The 20557-nt window shown below is 40.9% G+C and overlaps 1 protein-coding gene across 1 annotated transcript in view; it reads right to left on the bottom strand.

The window, feature by feature from the left end:
* TNKS (tankyrase, TRF1-interacting ankyrin-related ADP-ribose polymerase) overlaps positions 1–20557 on the bottom strand; it is a 105964-nt gene that overhangs the window by 6143 nt on the left and 79264 nt on the right. Inside the window, exons 11-24 of the mRNA XM_014944177.1 lie at positions 18164–18243; positions 16993–17138; positions 15813–15978; positions 12926–13145; positions 12551–12660; positions 10156–10344; positions 8603–8840; positions 7802–7884; positions 5902–6022; positions 5171–5268; positions 3703–3777; positions 2471–2576; positions 1445–1631; positions 509–665 (exon numbers count right to left, since the gene is read on the bottom strand). Of these exons, the coding sequence (XP_014799663.1) occupies positions 509–665; positions 1445–1631; positions 2471–2576; positions 3703–3777; positions 5171–5268; positions 5902–6022; positions 7802–7884; positions 8603–8840; positions 10156–10344; positions 12551–12660; positions 12926–13145; positions 15813–15978; positions 16993–17138; positions 18164–18243 (1976 nt within the window). The remainder of the gene's footprint in view (positions 1–508; positions 666–1444; positions 1632–2470; positions 2577–3702; positions 3778–5170; positions 5269–5901; positions 6023–7801; positions 7885–8602; positions 8841–10155; positions 10345–12550; positions 12661–12925; positions 13146–15812; positions 15979–16992; positions 17139–18163; positions 18244–20557) is intronic.

The following is a 20557-nucleotide window of genomic DNA, read 5'->3' as shown; positions in this document are numbered from 1 at the left end:
CAAACTGCTTTTCTGGAGTAAGAGTCTAGCTGACTTAGATTAAAAATCAGCTCCTGAAGACTGTTGTGCTACTTTGGCTGCCATTTAAGGGTAGTCTCTGGCAGGCAGTGACACCGTCACTGATGGCAATCTACAGGTAAAAAGCCCAGAATCCTCAAAACATACAAGAGCCCCAGAAATGCACTTGTTAATGCAGTAATGCCTGTAAAATGCAGTGGGAGAAACAGTGCCTACTGAGAGGAACTACAACTCTTACTAGACTCCAGCAGTGCTGCACAGGGGGAATTAGGCAATTCTGCATGGTGTAAATCAGAGCAGCTCAGTGAATAGGAGCAGCATTTGCTGGCTTGATACAGTTCACTTTATTTCCACATTTAGATGAAAAAAAAAAAAGAAAAGAAAAACCTAATCAACCAGGTTATCACAGCGTATTTGGTATGGAAACCAGTCACATCCCCTTTCCAGCTCTGCCCTTCCAATAAACCCAGTCCTTGCTAACCCTACATACCTGTTCTCCTCTATAGATAACATATTCAGCGTACGCAAGTCCATTCACGCTTGGCCTGCCAATAACAGAATGGTGCCCTGGAGGGGCATGAGCCATTTTCATTGTGCTGAACTGAAGAAAGGATTTTCCAAGGGTTACTCTACAGAAGAGCATTTGTCTGAAAGGAAAAAAAAAAAACATCATCATTTTCAAATATCTTCCTGGGAGTTGTATGCTTCCAGAATGATTTTAGACTTTCGAGTTTATTTTGTTAAAATTAATTTCCCAAGGCTTTTTGGAGAAGTGCTTTTAGAAAAGAGTTCTAAGGCTGTATAAAACCTGTCACAGAATTTTTTTTTTTTAAATATCTTTCTTGACACAGCGAAGGGAAAACACACACTTTGTTTAGCCCTCACATGGAGGCCTGTTCTAGTTCATTTTATATAAAGCTGTTGAAAGAAGCTGAAACTCCCTCTGTGTTCCTACCAGCAGGGTATGGACAGGTGTCAAAGTGTGAAAAGCACATTGGTCTACTCCAGTACAAAACAAAGCTGTGATTAAGCCCTGCTCACTACCTCCAAAATTACCTGAACCATAGTACAACACTGTACTGCTGACCACTACTTTGCACTGCAGTTTTGTTCTGAGAGTGCCTGGAGTTTAATTGCTATTTTCCCCTGACTCTTCATTTTCAAACTTGCTGTTTCAAGCCTCTTTCCTGAGCCACAATTCACTTTGATTTATGCTCACTCTACACTTAGATGTAATTTTTGACCTTTCTGTGGGACTCGCTGCATTTATATTCTTTTTTGTTCAGCCTTGACAAATGGAAAACTGCATTTTGACTGCCACGACCAAGCTCAGGAGGCTATTCTTTCCCTGCAATTCATCCTGTGCCAGGATCGTAAAAACCAGGACAGCCAGAATTACGTACAGGGAACTCTGCTGGGCTCATACCTGTGGCAGATATAACAGGACCTGTCTTTGTGTGTGGGACAGCCCGTTCCTCCCCCTATCCCATACACATATTGGTTGCTTTTTGAGGAGTTCTCGGCAAAGTAAATTCCAGCTCCAAACATTCCTCCAATGTATGCGTGCCTTTCGTCGAATCCTTTGTGAATGATGGCATTAATAAAAGGAGACCCTAGAACAGAATGACACAAACCGAGGTGTTACCATACATACTTGTTAAGCTCTATAGTAATACAGGACTCTGTGTCAAGAGGAGCTTGTCTGCCTCAAACAGACCATTAATACCAGAAAGAGTGCTCAGTCAGCTGGAAGGGGGCGATACCCAGCAGGATGCAGCGATGTGTGGGATTTATCGTTATATACCAAGAGCCCACGTGTGACTCATATTTCTTACTCATTTCACAGATCTCATTAAATGGCTTTCCCCCCACTCACATTTCAGTGCAGTTTATCTTGTCAATGCACACCTTCTCCAGCAGTCAGTACTGGTTAAGATGGGGCAAGATGTCAGGACAATCATACCCAAAACCAATTTCCTACACAGAATCATAGAAGGATCTAGGGCAGAAGGACCCTCAGGCAACCCTCATTTGTAAGGCACCTCTGGATGCTTCTAGAGAACATCTTGCTGAAACTCATGGTCAGTTTTGATTCCTTTCCCTCATGGTTGACTGAAATGCCAGGGTAAAACGCTTTCACTGTGTGCTGCTCCCCTCTTTTAGAAGATACCCTGTCTTTCTCACAGCAGCCTTACTGGAAATGACTAAAATATGGCTTAGCAAGAATCCTTTCCCCCCCTTTTTTTTTCAATCCAGTGTAGCTTTTTGGATAGCAGTAACCACACAGACTAACTCCACACCCCCCACCCCTACCCCCGCATTCCTTGAGTAGAAATACAATTACTGTACAGGATGGTGACACAGCAACATTAACATTGCCTGTGGGTCCTTGTAAGCTTTTTTTTTTTCTTTGTTAAATACCAGTACATACAAATAGAGATCACTGCCTTACCGTGAAACAACATGCGTTCGTTGTGATGATTATGATTCTCCTCTGAGACCTCCTTCTGTCTGTGACAGAACCTCTCTCGCAACTTCTTGTTCACAACCTTTTGAATCTGCAGTGGTACAACAGGTCCAACCATACTTGAATTGGAATTGAAATGGAATATAGTTTCACAGAGTTTGCATACATTTGACAGGGAAACTGAGAGTAAGACACGTGAATGGTGTGAAGAAACCCAATGGCTGTTCCACATGCAAGGCTGAAGTCTTTCAACCAAGTCAGTAGCACACACTTACACATGGTTAAAACTACTATGAAATTGCAGCCTAAGTTCTTAGGTTTAAGGAAGACTTTCAGGCTTCTTCCCTAGAGCTTGCAATACCACTAAGAACTACAAACTGTCTGAAACTCCTTCCATCTCTGCCGCGAGCTTTGTTGAACAATCTGAGCTAGCTTTCTGAAGGTTGCTGTCTGGTTTAGGTTGAATTTTTATGAAAAGAAACAACTTCTGAGGGAAGAAATTAGAAGATGTGCTGTTTAATCTATCTTGAGATATCATTCCAGCCACATGCTTTAATACCACTGTGGCTTCTGTAAAGGACTTCACCTCCAGCTGGGAGAAAGATGGAAGCAGATTTTACTTCAGGACATATGATCTACTGCGCCAAGTTGCAAAGGCTCTGCACAGGCTCACTTTTCAAACAGATATGTAATAGCAGATATTATCCTGATATGCCAGGGCTTGTAAAGGTATTTTTCTAGTTGGCAGGGGCAAAGGAGGATGTGTCAAGATCCAAAGTAGCATAGGGAGATAGAAAGTTTTAATAAAAAGTCATGTTCATGCTTTCCTGCTCCCCAAAAATCTCCTTCAAAACATCAAGGAAAGACTATCCTGAGAAAAAACCAAAACCTGTGCTGCCAAGTCAAATAGAGAAGTTATACACCTCTGAAATTAAATCAGGTTGTGAAAGATAAATAAGGCTCCTCACCACCTCTGTCTTTCATATCAGTTTTTCAGGCTCCTTTAAGAGCACAAGTGGTCACTTCTCCCTCATTCCATCTGCCGAGCACATGATCAATCTAATTTTCCTATTTAGCACTTGCTTTAACTCTGCTCCTGAATATTATTTCAATAACGAACTTTAAATACAAAAGGGTGATTCACTAAACCAATTCTGCTTGCTTGCATAAGTAACAACTTATTTTACCACATAGCATTAGGGGTTTTTGAAACTTACCCTGATGACATTGTACCTGTTGAAGATCCCACCAGCATTTCCACCATCCCGATGCTCCCGGATCGTACTTTGCATCTACGTAAATGAACACAACTGAATGTTCAGCACACAAAGCTTCCTAGCAAGGCAAAATACTCATGCAATATCTCAGTATATCCCTGGCACCAACAGACAGCCTTGATTGAAAATTAATTAAAAGGTGTCAGAAAAAATATTCTCAATTTTAAATTGAGCTACACCCTTATCTCTCAGGCATCGTGCTATGTCCTTCCACATTAGAGAAGTTGGATGATGCAATTATCCAATCTCATAATAAAAATATACAAAGGAAAAAGGAGAATAGTGGCACTACCAAAATTATACACAACTAGAAAACCTGCTTTAGATCAGAAAAAAACAATCTTTGAATATGAATATACAAAAAGATCATTTTGAAGTAATAACAAATGTGTTTCTAATGAGTACAGTTTGCATTTCTTAGTTATAGGAAAATGCTTGCACTGTCAATTTTCTTATGTCAGTAGCAGTCCCTGAGAATTTCAACAGTTTCATTGTGTCCTTTCCAGAGGTATTTACGGCTACAGCAACAACATTTAGTATCAGCTCAAATAAATATCCTAATTTACTATGGCAGACAAGTGTCCCTTTCTGTCAGAAAAGTTTATAAACAATATCTGCAAAAGCTCCAGTTTACAGAGTTACTAATCAAAAATATTCCAGGCAAAACTGGCAGCAATCCTGAATATCTAGACTTTCAAAATGACTCCAAATGCTTCTGTGCTACAGTGTAGGAACTTGCAATACACAAATAGCAAATGCGCAATAAAATGGAGTTTCTTCCAAACACAACTCTCCAGAAAGTCTCTTTTCTGTTATGATTTTTCTTTCAAAATGGTATCTGCTTGTAGTTTACTTAAATAAAAGAGCATGTGTGTGTGGGAGGCAAAATTGCAGTCAATTCTCAATTATCCAAGAGCTGTTTATCTGGGTTACAGATTAACTAAGCCACTGAGACAACAGAAAACAAGCTGGTTCACATGCAGAAACAGCCTGAGAACAGATAATGGCTGCAGACTTGCACGGCCTTGATCCCTTGGTCTTCATTAACAGTCTTTGATTTTCGCAGGTCAACCTACCTACAGAAAGCTGTGGAAACCCTTGCTATGAGACGACATCCAAAACACGACAACAACAAAGCAAAATTGGGATAACACTAAGCAAACAAACAGACCACTTATTTAAAAAGAATAAATTGGCAGGACACAGCAAAATAGTTACCATCATTGCTCTATGCAAAAAGACAAATGAGGAGCCCTAAACTTCATGTCAGATTTATGCAATTCACACACCAAAGCATATTTTTTGACTTTCAACATGTATTGCACACTTTTAGCTCTGATATATTCTCGTTATACACGAAGGGAGAAATACACTGCCACTGGAGCATTAAGAAAGGTACTTGCAATACCTCCTCCTCTACGGACTGATACTCCTTATCGTCAGGAGCAAGGTCAAGGAGAATGGTCCCCTGACTCACACAGTGGAAAGTCAAATAAGGATTGGTGCCTGCAAAGAGAAGGAATTAAAGAAGTAAAAATCAACAGGGGAAAACAATACCACCTCTATTTGGATCCAGCATCATCATTATTCTTCTTAAATAAGCCCAGTACAGCAGGAAATACAAAATAAACACAAGGCAGAAGCACAACCTTGAAAAGATAAAAGTGCTTCCGTTAGCAGCGGAGGCTTTACAAGGGAGAAGGAAAATGCATGTGGGATGTAATTGCATTTTATTGTTTCCGCTTTCAAGAGAAGCATCTGATAAGTGTGGGGGAGAAAAAAACTCCATCAGGTCCACCCTTCCTGATTTAACTGGCCTGAGGGTAGATACGTAGGGCAAATCAATTCAAAAGCTCCTGCCAGGGGGGAAACAGAGTCCCTGGAAATGGGCACAGTCTCCACAGCTGCCTCAGGGGTGTCCATCCTCTGGAAAGGCAAGTGATAACTTGGCCCTGTATTTCTTCAATATATTCTTTATCTGTCACAACCCACCCAGCCACTAGGTCTGCCAGCAAGTGCATTTTCCTGACATCCAGATTCTTTCAAGTCCTGGTGACAATGCCTGCATTTACAGAAAGTGACTTCTGGGAGTCTGTTGTATGATACACTTAGACTAACCAGTAAAAGTGTCATATTTACCTTGCTGCCCTCCTAGAAGTCTCTCCACACCTTTTATTAATTTGTGGCGGTGTCCATACGCATTGATCCCAATTTCTTTAAGCTCTTCATGCCCCATGTCTGCCAACACATCCAGGGTTATCTGGGAAGGTGAAAGACCACAAAAATCACTTGCCAAACCTGGCCTGATTCCCGAGGCTGAACACCCGTCAGTTCAGAAAATGGAAATGTATTCACGGTGCAACCAAGATCATATATATATATTTTATGTTTTGCTGCACTTTTAGTTGCTGCCACCTTCTGGCAAGTCTCTCCCTATCACAGGACCATCCATACCCAGCTGCTACAGCCTGAGGCTGTGCACAACTTTTACTTCTCGTACAGCAAGTAACAAGAGCTGGCTCTCAGAGGAGGCTCTCAAAAACATTTTTACTTATGTGGAAGAAGGATGCGTGGAAATGCTGGGACAGATCTGGGACTATTCTTGAAACATTCAAAGTTTCACATTGTTGTGCAATTCATTATTTTGACTACGCAAACAGAAATGAGTATTTCACTAAAAATTGAATATCATTAATTCAAAAGAAAGCAATTCAAGCAAAAAAAATTAGTAGCTCCACTGAACATCTGCACAATTGAGCACAAAAAAACCAACCCTACTGGGATTGCTGTGGAAAAGCCACTGAAGAAACTCATCACATGCAGCAGAACATTAAAAAAATATTGAAGAATCCCAGATATTATAAAGCATCAGGAGGTGTCTAGAGTCAAGGTGAAAAAGTATACATGAAGGTACTGCATTGCTTAGAAAAAGCAGCTTAAAACAGTAAGCTTAAGGAAGATGAGCTTGTTTTCACTAGATAGGAACTTATAAAAGGAGCTAAATAGTTTCAAAATGATGAATTAATATAGTGAATCCGATTTGCATTATTAAATCTTATTAGCAGGGGAAGATCTTAAAAACAGGTAGGAGTTAAGGAAGCAAAAGTAGAATAAAACCAAAAAGAAAAAAAGAAATGTGAGTAGAATATATGTTGGTTTCAGGTTGGTTTGCTTCTTAATGGAAGCAGTTCCAAATTAAAGAAAAGAGCTTAATACTTCATATATAAGAAGGGAAAAAAGATTATATGGCATTTTAACTTTGGGGAGATACTTCCTGTAACATTTCATGGAAACAGGTGGAACTTTTTCTGTAAGCAACTCATTACATTTCAAACGTTTTGTTTCCTGAAGCCTCATAAAAGATCAGCAGCAGAGGCTTGGGAAAATTTAACCAGCAAATCCAGTCTCTTGCACTTGTACCTTTCACTTCCACCACATGTGCAAACAAATAATATATTGCACTGTAACACGTTTAATTTAAGAAATGGTACATAAAAAGAGTCTACAAATTGTAGTCCAAACCTCTTAGGAAATGCAGTTTCTGCATCCTCTAGTGTAACTACCCCCTGATAAACTAGATTTTTATGTCAGCTTATAGTAAAACTAGGGGGTTTCCCAGTGTCACGTGCGGCACTGCAGGTAGCAAAAGGCTTGTCTGGATATCAAGACTGCTGAAGGACATTCATGAAGACTGCATGTGATGTTCCAATCTAACTTTACTACAGCCATCATGTTTAAAATTCAGAAGGTCCAATGTAACTCTCAGAATACAAGCCAAATTGGTAATCATCATGAACGTATAAGAAAGTGAAAGACACTGGACATCTGAATCAAACAACAAATGAGATATTCACAGGTTTCTCAACTTCACCATAAAGTATCCGGCAACTTGCAGTTTTCTTGGACATACGTGGTTTTTTTGTAGATGTGAGTTTGGGTTTTCTGTATTTCCCTTTTTCAATTAGAGAATAAAAATGTCAATCAAATTTATTAGGTTAATCTATCTTTTAAACCTACAGAGATGAAGCTTGCCACTTACCTGTTCTGTTTCAAAGATGTCCCGAAGATGTTCAAGACCCAGGCTTTTTAGGAACTGGGTAATGTTCATGTCAAGGCCAGAAACTATAAGAGAAGAAACAAGTCATTATATCCTATCTACCTGACTTAAAAAAACCAAAAACCACACAACAAATCCTTAAAAAGAAATAATCAAAAAATACCACTGATTGTCTCAAAACTCCAAACTCTGATTCTTTTTACAATCAATTTGTCTATTATAAACAACCCACTTCCATGCTTCCATTGTGTGAAAGCTCAGTGCAAAGATCATCACTGTTCTCTCCTCAGAATCAACTATTAAAAAGTACAAACAACCTGTGGCAAACACAGGCTCATATTGCAAAGAGAAGGAAAGGAAGGGTGAGTGTATTTTTGCGATGTAATCACTTAGGTGCTGACATCAAGCCTGCATTCCAGATACTAATCAAAGGGTTAAAGAAGCCTTAGCAAAATCCCCCAGCCATCACAATCATAATTCCTTCATCAAAATAATTCTCATTGGATTTTCTGTATAAAATCAACAATGAACATCTGGGCACCTAATCAGGTCTGCCTTTGTACTCAGACCTAATCACTGAGAGCAAACACAGACAAACAGCCAAGAATGCTCCCAGCAGAACACATGAGAACAGAGCAAGCACTAGACACTTTTAAAACAAAGATAACAGTTCAAGCTGTGCAATATTTTCTGGCTAGTCAGAAATACTTTTCAGATAAAGCGAGGCTTATTGTGATACTACTGTACTTCTAGCAACGTAAACTCGTCCAGCAGCAAATGCACCTTCTCCTTCCTTCCGTTCAGTTCCTGCAGCTCCATCACCAGCATTGGATGCTCCTCCTACAGCTAATTCTGCCAGTGGCCCCGTGAGGTTATCTATGCTGCTAGCAGCGGAGAGGCAGGACGGCGTAGATGCTGGTGAGATCAGGGAGGCACTAACAACGGTAGCTTGAGGCTTGAAGCATGTGGGCAAAGCTTCTGGGGGCATTGCATCTATCAGCAAAGCTCGGATGTCATCAGCCTGAAAAACACAAAGAACATTCAACATGAGATTCTATTATCACAAGTCACCGATCTCCGGAAAGAATTTTGCAAAGAATTTGTTTTAATTGATTACTCTGTTCCCCCATCAAAAAGAAAACTGCCAACTTTTGTAACACAGGAATTTGTGTTTCTAGAACATTCTGATTCACTGCTCAGACGCAGGTGAATTGGCTTCTCCCCATTTTTAAAGCTATGTAAGAAGGCACATCTAATTTTCTTTCTGGCAGAATGACTTTATAGGTGTCAAAGCCAGGAAGAGCACTGCAGCAACTTTGTCTGAAATCCTTCACAACCTAGGTCAGGCAATGCCACCTCATAATTTCTCTGTCAGGCTCAACTTCTGGTGAAGCATTTTGCATTGGATCAAGGTTTCAATAGAAAGACTACCACTGCCTTTGCTATAATGACATCTTATAGTGTTAAAATACAAAAAAAAAAAAAAGACAGGAGCTACAGGAGAAGTATGAACTTAGCTAATAACTGGATTTAGCCTTTGTGGACTAAATTAAGCAGGACTCTCATCTTCAAGAATGTCCTCCTTGTATGTTCTTGCGGAACATGATTAAGACATCCTCATTTTCACTCAGACATCAAATAGTTTTCATATCCCTTATCACGAAGCGAGTTTTCTAGAGCTCAGATAATTCTGGAGGATATTTCTTACCCTTTCCATAAACCAATCGATCGCTTTAAAAGATAATCATGCTATAACCAGACACAGCATCCAATTTGGTTGTATTATCTATTCCATCAAGACTGGTTCATATAACCTTATTAGGCTTTTTAGCTAGCCACCACTGTCATCACTAACAAGAAATTTTCCAGATGCCAGTCTTAGAAAAAGTTTGATAGCCTCTTGCAAATCTTAGAATGTTGTTTTGAAGTCAGACAAAAAAGAACTGAGGTAATATGCAGGCTTGAGCATAATCATCCTCTAAACGCCCATCTGATTTTTCTCCTACATTCAAAGAAGTAATCAACAGTACACAGACTGGCCATCACAGGCACACTTCAGAGAGACTTATTTCTGGCAATAAGGAGCCTCATCCCAAGAGTGAATCCTTAACAGAAGCACACCTTAAATCACAAGCCATGATAAGATCTCAGACACAGGAAAAAGCCTGAATTCAGGGGTAAAAGTCACAAACAGGCACCCTGGAGACGCTCATCTCCCTCTACCTCAGCACAGGAAAGGTAAGGCCCGCTGATGCCAGGGAGCCAGAGAAAACCATTTAATAAGCAGAGCAAATCCTCCAGAGCAGCCTGTGGCTGGCACGCTAACGTGAACTTACTGTTGCCAGGTCTAATGGTGTCTGACCCTCTTGATTCTTCATGGTCGGATCTGCTCCATGAGCTAACAGCAGAGCACAGAGCTGTGTCCTTCCTTTTTGTGCAGCTTCATGCAATGGTGTGAAAGCCCATTTATCTGTTGCGTTCACGCACGTATTGTATTTGATCAACAGCGCTGCTATATCCACATGCTGGAAAACACAAGAACAACTTAATCAGTGTGACAGTGGTAAAAATTTCCTTTTTTATGCTGGAAGTAACGGTGCTCAGAGACCTCTGAAATTTCCCTTTGACTCACTTCTCTGCCTCCTGTATCTACATAGCAGCGCACCTCTTCACTTTACACTGCAGCTCCATAGTCACCTGTGATGTACCTGTGCACTACCAGATCATCCACCAGCACATGTATAGTTGGGATCAGGCACAGAATTATATTTCTGCCAAATCATCCCAAGCATGAAGTTTGTGTCAGCTGCAGGAGCAGACAGGATACTTGATCTAGCATAAAACCAATAGAGTCAACTGTCAAAATATCTGCAGACAAATTTGAACTGGCAACATAAATGACGATGTGTTGTACTGCTGAGCTACCACTTAAACACCTGTACACAGCGGTCTTCATCATACTTTGTTTCTTTCTTGCAAGACTTTGAACTCATCCGTGGCAGCACAGATTTGTTCTTTCTCCAATCATGTATTATGAGAGCACTGTAACTGATAAAACGCATGATGAGGTCATATGGGCTTTAAAAGTAATGATCTTCTAACCCCACACTTCCATCAATATCCCATCCTTGAAGTCTCCCAAGTTCAAATAAGAGAACAGAAAACCGGCAAGTAAGTTTTTTGGCTGCCTCTGACCAGTAAAATTACTTGAGCAATACAGCTAAGAAATAAAAAAGCAGGTAGTCAAAATGAGCAGGTTGGAGCGTGAAACACTGAAATTGTAAGCAGAAGTGCAAAGACTTCCCAATGGATTTCATTTTTCCTCTCAATGGCAATTAAGTGACTCTCAGCAGCTCTCGTAAAGGAGCCTGTTCTCTGAGTAAGTGTGCTTTGAAAAGACTACAGACCTTATTTTTCTTCTTGGCCAAACTTTTAAAGCAATTGCTGTTCCTGTGACTTTTCTGCCACCCTACTGAGGGACACACAGCAGGAAGTGGTGGGTGGGAGAACTGAAGATACTTTGTGAGGAGAAGGTTGAGCCTGTGAAACCTGCCAGCTATGAACTTGAGAAACCAGTACTCATCTCCTCTCTGCCTCCCCTCACAGAGATCTGAACAGGCTGATGACAGCTCAGAGAGAAGCGTGGGCCGCCACAGGAAAAGTATACAGCAGCTCTTAACTAAATAAGTTGATGGAAAAGCACCAACCACTGCCTTGTTACCTTTTCCTAGCAAAAGTAAGGCAACCAGATTAGATTGGCATTATGATTTTTAGAAGTGACAATCAGCTTGAACCAATCTCTAACTTTTCCCTGTAAGGAACGTTTTGCCTTTGTGTAAAATGGGTGATTTGGTTTTCTGTGCTTGAGAAGGAAGAACACAGTCTTTGCAACAGAATATACCTCTACATCTAAGCAACGTTCTGGGAGTTTAATGCTTTTGGTAGATGCTGATGAACAATATTGCTTGGTACTAGGATCCAGCATCATAGAAGAATTCTGTGTTGCATTTCTAAACCTTGAGCAGGATTTGGAGCTTTTGCTCTTTAGGATGCTGGAATCCCAAACTGCTGTAAAGAACTAATGCAAATGATGCAGGCTGACTTTCACCAATACAGTCTCCTTAAAACAAAAGGTGAACACTGTACTTTTTATTTCATTTGGCTCTCAAACAAAAGCAATCATGGTTCTATTATGATCATCTCTCCCAGATTTTGCTCTTCCTTGTGCCAGGGCCAGGTAGGAACAGACAAAGCATATAATGAGACCATCAAAAACACTACTTCTTGACTTTCATGTTCTCTGTCTGACCGTAAGCACATTGCTGGGACCTTCTCAAGCACTGTCCCCATACAATTATTTGCAAGAGATTTCTTTCTCACCTCATCCCAATTAAGAGCTGCTTATAAGCAATCTATCACACATCTGTTCAATGGGTATACATACAGATGCTTCCTCCTATCTGGAGGAAGGTGGGCCTCCCTCATCCAAAACAGTTTGAATCAGCCACTGCACCCCCACAGCAGTAGACAGCTTGCCCAGGAGGACACCCATACTACAAACTCAGTAGTCCTTCAACACTTCAGCAATACCTCCCCACCAGAGACCAGCTGTGACAGACTTCCACTTTCCTGTCAGGTGAACATATCTTCCCAGCTACAAAATAAGGCCTTTGGATATGACTTTAAGGAGTTCCTAGCTGGTCTACTCATGGCAAGAATGGCTGTACCTACCCCATAGGACGCTGCGTTGTGTAGGGGAATTAATCCTCCTTTGTCCTGGGCATTAACATCAGCACCATGCTCAAGTAGGTACTCAGCTACTTCCAAGTTGTTGTAACCAGCTGTAGAAAAGGCACAGGAAAAGAAATCAGGTATTAGGAAAGCAGAACTGAAGAAAAAAATATTAGACAGAAAAGCTAAAGCAATTTTTTGACTACAAAAGCTCCTCTTTTCTAGTAACTGTATTACCTCCTGCTGCCACAGTTATTAACTCTGTACGGGACAATCCTCTGTGAAACTCCTACTATACCAATCCCGGTTGCGGCGATTAACTTCTGTAGCCCTATCATAAATTTACAAGCCTTCAAAACCTGGTGAGTCACCCACCTGCAAGATGTAGTGGTGTTGAATTTCTTCCCTGGGTGTCTCTGCAGTTGATGTTTTCTTGAGTACAGAGTTTCTGCACTCGTGCCAGGCACCCCTTCTTGGCAGCATCTAGCAAGGCAGCGTCTCCTCGCAGTAAGTCCTGGATATCTGTGTCTCCTTCTTTCACCAAATCTAGAGGAGTGTTCCCATCTCGATTCTTCTTTGTTGGGTCAGCTCCGTGCTGCAAAGAGCAAAGTGGAATGATACTGACACAACCACGAGCAGAGCAGTGCACATTAAGCTGTGCCACTATTCTGTGGCAGGAGACAGGAGGTGGGGGATTGTGCCGACCAGCCATCATGAAGTAACAAGTGCATCAATTAGTAGACACTTAAGAATAAATCCAGGAGACTAGACCTAAAGCACCAGTCAGCAACACAGCTGTGGAATCTCAGCTCCACAGGCAAGAATGACAGCCCCCTGCAAGAGCTGCCACTCCTCTCCTGGCACATGAAGTAGGTTCAGGAGCATGTCCTGCGGATAGCTATACCCTACCGTCACTGCAGGCCCTAAAGAAAAGCCAACTGCAAGTTCCTTCATGGTCAAACCTTCTCTTCTCCTGCAAACCTGCTGTCAGAGGTATCTCCTCAGCACACCTTTCTGAGCTAGTGAAGCCAGGCCTCAAGTGTCACTAAATGCCACTCTGCTATTGAAAGGCACTTGTTTAAGAAGGGAACTAGGAAAATACTAATTTCTACACCTTCCCATAGATAACAGCACCATCTCAAGCAGTTTCCAGGTGCTGGAAAGCAGTGAAGAAAACATTGTGGTGGGAAGGTAGTTTTGGATGACTGCTTGAGTACCATCTGCAGGTAAAACATGCAGATCAGCCAGTGATAAGAACAGAGGAGCGGAGCAGAGGCCGAGGAGGGAAGCATACATCTACATACAGCATATGGCGTGAGTCACGTCCACATACAGTCTTGTGGGAGGACACCTCCTTCCCTGTTCACTCACAGCAGCAGCAGTGGGGAAAAAACAAAGCTAGATAAGGCAGAGGCAGCTGCTGGCAGTACAGCTCCCTGGCTGGCCCCTTCAGAATAATCAAACACAGTGGTCCGACCCCTGCCAGCCAGTCTACCCTGCCATTTCTCACTGGGGATGCTGGCAAAGCTGTGTTCTGTGAGCCACGGGGAAAGAGCTGGGGATGGGGAAAGCAGAAGGAATTAACTGCCTCATACTTGGAAGCAGTACAGCAAGGCTCAGGATGTAAAGGGTAAACAGGAAGGGACAGAAAGGGACAGGATACTGATTACATAGAATCAGTTCCATATTTGTGGTGCTTTTGGAAAGAGAGCATTCTTTGCACACAGACTTTTAAAGTGCAATTACTTCTGCAAAATACAATCTTCAATCACTTAATTTGAAACTTATCAAAATTGGAACTATTCAAACACTCTTCAGAATAAATATCTAAATGAAGAGGCTGTGTCTTCTGAGACTCCTTCCTAGGCATAGAAACAAATGAAGGTGGCAATTTTAAAGAAAGGTGATGAAAAAGGAGTGCCTTTCTAAAATGCCCGTACATTTTCGTTTCCTTCTTCAAGCAGAACAGGACAGAAAGAGCAGGAGTCAGGAGTCAACTCAACATCCAAAGCTCAGCAGAAGTGGCAGCACTGCCAGCTGGCACACGAGACACAGCAGGAGAAGCTCTGAGCAAACTGCGGGGTGAGCACATATCCACAGACACCCAGAACCTATACAGAACTGTCACCTTAGCGGCATACGTAGCTCTTGTGCAAGAGTGATTTCAAAAAGAAAGATTTCAGCACTTTTCTATTTCCTGTTGTACATCCATTCAGGATCCTTTGAAGACAAAAAATAGCTAGGTGCCAGTAGAATGATCAGAAAACTCCAGAGACCTCCGGTGTCGAAAAAGTAACACTATGCCTCAGAGATCATGAGTGCTCATATAGCTTGAGCTAACATCTGTATCCAGGTGTTAAAGCCCAGGCCATCATCACGCCTCCTCCACAGATATTCAGATTTTTGAATATCTTCTGGTTTCCACTGCAGATGTATTTCAAACTGAATGCCTTTTTGGTAATCAAGTGAAATAATGAGATAGGAGGGAAATAGCAGGGCTTTGTGGCAGCAAATGAAAAGAGAAGTGGATGGGGAAGAGCATAATTTTGGACTATCCATGTTCTTTCTGACTTATTAATTTTAAATGCTGTGCTTCAGAGGGACATGAAGTAGGCAAGGCTAAAGCAGGAAATAGGATTGGCAAGAAATTCTACTCTAGCACCCTCTTTTACCCTCCCACGGCAGGATATGATCCTATGTTAAGAAGTCTCTCAAACTCTTCTCACTGGAAACATGTTGGCATTACCTCATCTTTTTACAGGTTCTTTCACTAATTATAATGAGTACTTATTCCACAGTATATTAATACGCACTTCCTCCAGGAACTTGATAAATTATACATTAACATAACAGTTTTAAATTTCTCACATGCCAGACACCATTTAGGATCCACCTTCAGTTATTGCTCTGTAAAACACTCTTGCATAAGTATTTACAAAGGTTTACTTAATTGGAGTAACCATTCCAGGATAAAGTGGTTTTTTTTTTTATTTTTACACAAATTCAGCTGCTTTTTCCAGTTTGAGAGTCTCGTCCTACTTGGCTAATAGTATTAATACACGTACTGGAAAAAGTAACTGTACTGATGATCCTTTGGAAGTGAACTGACATTGCACAAGAAACCATCTGACTATTGTAAGATGAAAATACATTCAAAGACACCAGAAAGAACTCGCTGAATGCCATTAACTTTGCATTAATTAATTAATCTTCAGCAAACATAAGCATATTTAAAGACACATCTGAGAACTCCAGCACATACTTTTAAAAGCAGCTTGCAGATTTCGTATTTTCCTTTTGCTGCTGCTTCATGTAGAGGAGTGAATTTCCACAGGTCTGCCACGTTGACAGAAGCACCGTGCCTCACTAAGAGTTCAGCCACTTCGTAGTGTCCATAAGAACAGGCATTGTGCAGGGGTACTAAGCCACTAGCCAAAGAGAAAGTATTAATAGCTACAAGAAAATAAAATCCAATATGCAATCATACAAAGTTCCAGTAGACAAAACTCCCACTTCCACCAGACATTGGTGGTATCTTTCAGTCCTTCCAATTTTCATAGTTTTATTTCCCTGCTATTAAAATATCAATTAAAAATTCATGATCCTCCTTCAGTTCTCATCCATGAGACTTTTAAATACTCAGCAATGTTACAGCTTCCAGAACCAAGTAACTTCAATGCTGTTAGCAACAGCCAAAAACTAAATCGCAAGAATCACTGCTGTTCTGACTTTGGATGTTTGAGTGTAAATTTCAGAAAAGGTGTAACATTATACAATGCGTTTGAAATACAGTTATTAGTAAGCACTGCACACCTGATAGATACAGAAATATACCCAAACATTTCTTTCAGGAAGAGCCTGAAAATTCAGTATTGGAAATGTTTTAGTGTTGGAAATGAATTATCGTCCACCCTGAACCAATATATTGGAGTGAAAGATAAAACACAACCATGCTATTCTACGTGATTGCTTTGCAAATAATGCAAAAACCAGTAAATGGTTTGTATCATTTAACTGACCATTAACTGAATAAGGCATAACTTAATAATGAAAGCTAACTAATAGAATTAGAAAAATTACCAGAGATAACCCTGGTATTCTACCCCATGCAATTCAATAATAACTTTCAATCACCTGAAATAACTTAAAGGATGCTTTTAAGCAGAACAAAGTCTCCAAAATGGGCAGAAAGGGAAAGAGAAGGATCATGTATTGTAGTACCATATATGTACTTGACAACTGCTTTGCCAGAAAGCTAAGTGTGCCTTAATGGTCTATAAATCTCCCGGCAGTGGCGTCAGAACAATGCAGAACAAGAAGGAGAGAAACATTTTCAAGAGAAAAATATGATAGTTACTGAAACCTGAAGTAAAATTAATAGAGGAGGGCAGAAGTCTCACACTAATAGAAAACAGCAGAGCTTATCACGGAATGAAATGTACCCTTTATCTTTGGCATGCACATCCGCCCCATGGTGCAACAGATACTCCACCACTGACACACGGTTATAGCCTGCAGCAAAGTGCAGTGGTGTTGAATGACGGCCTTCCAAATCTCTGCAGTTCACATTCTGAGGGCTGCAAAGTTGCTGCAAAGACAAAAGAAGTAACCAACCTCTAGTACAGAACTAAAGCAAACAAGTATATCTCCTCCTGAACCAAATTAACTGTTTTTTAACAAACAAAGAGAGCCCAAAAGAAAAAACCCAAACTACTACCCCCAAGCACACCAATACAAAATGTGATCCATTTATTATTATATGCAAATTTTTAGAAGTTAGGTTTCAGAAAATTTCTTTCTACTTAGGCAAAGTTAAAAAAATAGCTGCTCTAAATTTATGGCTGGAAGTACTTCTATAAAAAATAAGACTTAAATGATGGAAGCAGTAGGAAGGCATTCCTAATGTATTAGAAAGAGTGAGCCTCTAAATCATTAAGTACCAGGTTCAAGGCCATGTAACTTTCTCCGGATATGTTACCGTTTCCAGCTTATGTTCTCTCTAGAAATCTAAAAATATTGAGCTTGGCAGTCAAAAGAGCTGCTGGTGCACAGAACTGCTGCTATTTGAATATTAATATGTATCATGTTGAAGTTCAAGGCAAGAAGGCATGCAGAACAGTCTGTCTGCAGGCTATTTTGCCCACAGATCCAGTGAGAAAGACAAGATCAAACCTTCCTGTGATGCTGGTATTCCACAGCCTGACCCTTCAGATTGAGGATGGCTTAAAATGTGAAGTCTGCTACCTGTTAACTGTTTTGTTTGCTTGCTTTCTGATTGAATCATGCACCTGAAGCTTGTTTCTACTAAACTGTCATTCTGAGGATCACAGGGTCCACTTCAAATAATTATGGCTGCATCTGCAACGTTGCATCTGAGTCCATTGAAGACGTGACTGTGTGAAGGACTGGGAGAACGAACAACCAAAAATTCAAAACACATCAGTACATCTTAATACACTATTTTCTAGAAAAAATAATGAAGAGATTTGCCTTCCCATTCTTTATGATTTACCATCCACTGGGCACTACTTCCACAAGTCTTGTAGCAGAGGCTTCCACAAGTCTTTTACTGCAATACAATGAGGAAAATTAACATGAATTGCTCAAACCTACCTTCACAGTTTCCAAGTCTCCAGCTTTGGATGCTTCTAACAACCGATAATCCACATCAGATGTGCGCACGGGTGTACTTTCTACATAGGGAAAAAGATATTCTAGGATTACTTAGGGTCACAAGTTTTATTAACTTGTGCTCAACATATTTTCCAAACTGAGGAAAAAAAAAAAAGTCTGTTGTTCTTTGTAAAAATGCAGCAGGAGTTGTGATGATCAAGTTCGTATTGTCTAAATGGCTCAATAAAGAGCCTCCGTTTCAGTGTAAACCAGTCAAATTTAGACTCTAGAGCTGACATTATTCTGCCAAATGGAATTTCAATGCTTTGCTTATCTTATGCATGGTAAAAATGACCATTTCTGCATTTAGGAAATCTTCATGCTCAGTGGGACAGATTCAAAGTTTTGCTGAAGATCAAAACCACCTTTCTCAGCAATTTCAGCAAACTTCATGAGGCACCAGTGTACAGCCAAGGTTAAATATGCGTAAATCAGCAGCTGAATTACAGCCTTTGCACTTGTGATATGTCTCATACTACGAAGCCATGACAATGGGATGGGATTGGCCACATGGTGACTGTGTGCCCTATGATGCTCCAGCTCTACTGCACTTCATAGCAACAATGAGACCCATCCCTTGTTATATGGGGGTGGTTAAAAATAGAATCAGAAGAATGACAGAGTGATTAAAAGGAGACATTTGGAGAGATACAGTCATTTAAAGAGGAAAAAAGGTGAGACAATGACAGATTTTGGTCTCAGAACTCTTTTTCACCCCACTTCTCATATGGCTGTAAGAAAGCAAGCAGGCACTGAGGGAAGAGGAAGAACTCTCTGGAAAGGAGTAGTCCCTAGTGCTCTTCTGTGTTGCTCGAAAAGGCAATCTTGATCACTTCATTTTTGATAGAAACGGCTTTCTATTGTAGAAGCCACTCTTCTCAAGCTCAAGGATTCATGGAATAGAAGTTTTGGCAGCAGGGTGCCTGATCAGTGACAGAAATGACTGCCTAGTGCAAAACAAATGGGGCAAGGTGAACTTGGGGCTGCAATCCTCTGAAAGAATTCTGTAAGGAACTCAAGAGTGCTGTAGCAGGCTAAACTCATTCTAGACAGGCATGCAACTCCATCAAAAATATTCAGAGGACTTCTTTAAGTGTAGATAAATGGTACTATGTCCTGGGAGGAAACTGCAGAGATGTTCTGAGGAGGCACTTCTTACATGTTAAGACAATCTCTGCAGAATCCAGTCAGTTCCTGACTTTGCAATGTAATTTGTAGCCATATCACAGGAGTGGAAAATGGGTAAAAGGGTATCTGTTTTCTTAACTAGCAATCCTTACAGAAGGCCATCAACTTTTCTATTCACTTTGAGGTAGTACTTCCTATTGCAGCCCTATTTTCTCTTCTTGATTGGTGTTTTGTGGCCTTTTGCTATCTCCTTGCCTCCATACTCATTGCAGGAAGAGGAGGAGGAGGAAGAAATGAGAAGCAACTCTTACAAACTCAACTGTTAGGTGAAGAAATGCTCTCAGTTGAAGGAAAGGCTGCAAAAGCTCAGGGAAGAGGGACAGTGGCACCTTTAATACAGCCAGAGCTGCCAGCTCCTTTCCTTGAGTCTACCTGGATCCTCTAGAGCGGTTCCATTAGAGACACTTGGACTTGATGATCTTAAAGATCTTTTCCAACCTAAATGATTCTAAGTGGTTCAAACACATGCTGCAAGAGAAGGATGGCAGCAGGGGTTTGTCACAAATGTTAGTGACCGTGGGCAGAGCAAAGAATGCATCAAACTGCTGCTGTTGGAGCAGGTTAAGATTTCAGCTCACGCCTTCTTCACCTTAAGTTAATTTGCCTTCCTTTGCTCTCCCCAACAGCATCAACACCACAGCACCCCGAGGCTGGCAGTGAATAGGTGAGGCTAAGTCCTATACTGGATACAAAGCTCTGCTCCTTAGCAATTCTTTCTCTTCTCTGGACTTCTGCCCTTGTCTTCGCAAGATAGCCAAGACCCTGACTTTGGTGAGGGTAAAAAAGGAAATCAATCAGAAACACAATCTAATTACTACAGGAAGGAGACATTTCAATTACACTACACAGAACTAGAGCCCCAAAAAGCTGCACTTACCAAAGAAACAAAACAAATCTTACTCTTCAGGAAAAGCAAAACTAGCAGTATTTTCTAATAAGCATATGAAAAAATTAACAAGCTCACTTTACAAGCCTCCTCACATTGCATGGCCATACTCCTACCAGCTGCAACCAAAATCACAAGCAGCTAAAGTGGTATCCACTGGCCACTATGCCATCAGAAAGCTGTTTTCATGGTCATTATCTCACAGTTGGGAAGTATCTCAGCAATCAAGTGTGAGAAAAAGACAATCCAATACTACATGG

This window comes from Calidris pugnax, unplaced genomic scaffold, assembly GCF_001431845.1.
Source record: "Calidris pugnax isolate Ruff unplaced genomic scaffold, ASM143184v1 scaffold15, whole genome shotgun sequence".
Classification (NCBI taxonomy): Eukaryota; Metazoa; Chordata; class Aves; order Charadriiformes; family Scolopacidae; genus Calidris; species Calidris pugnax.
The sequence above is the reverse complement of the archived record's forward strand: the minus strand, read 5'-3'. Positions and strand labels throughout refer to the sequence as shown.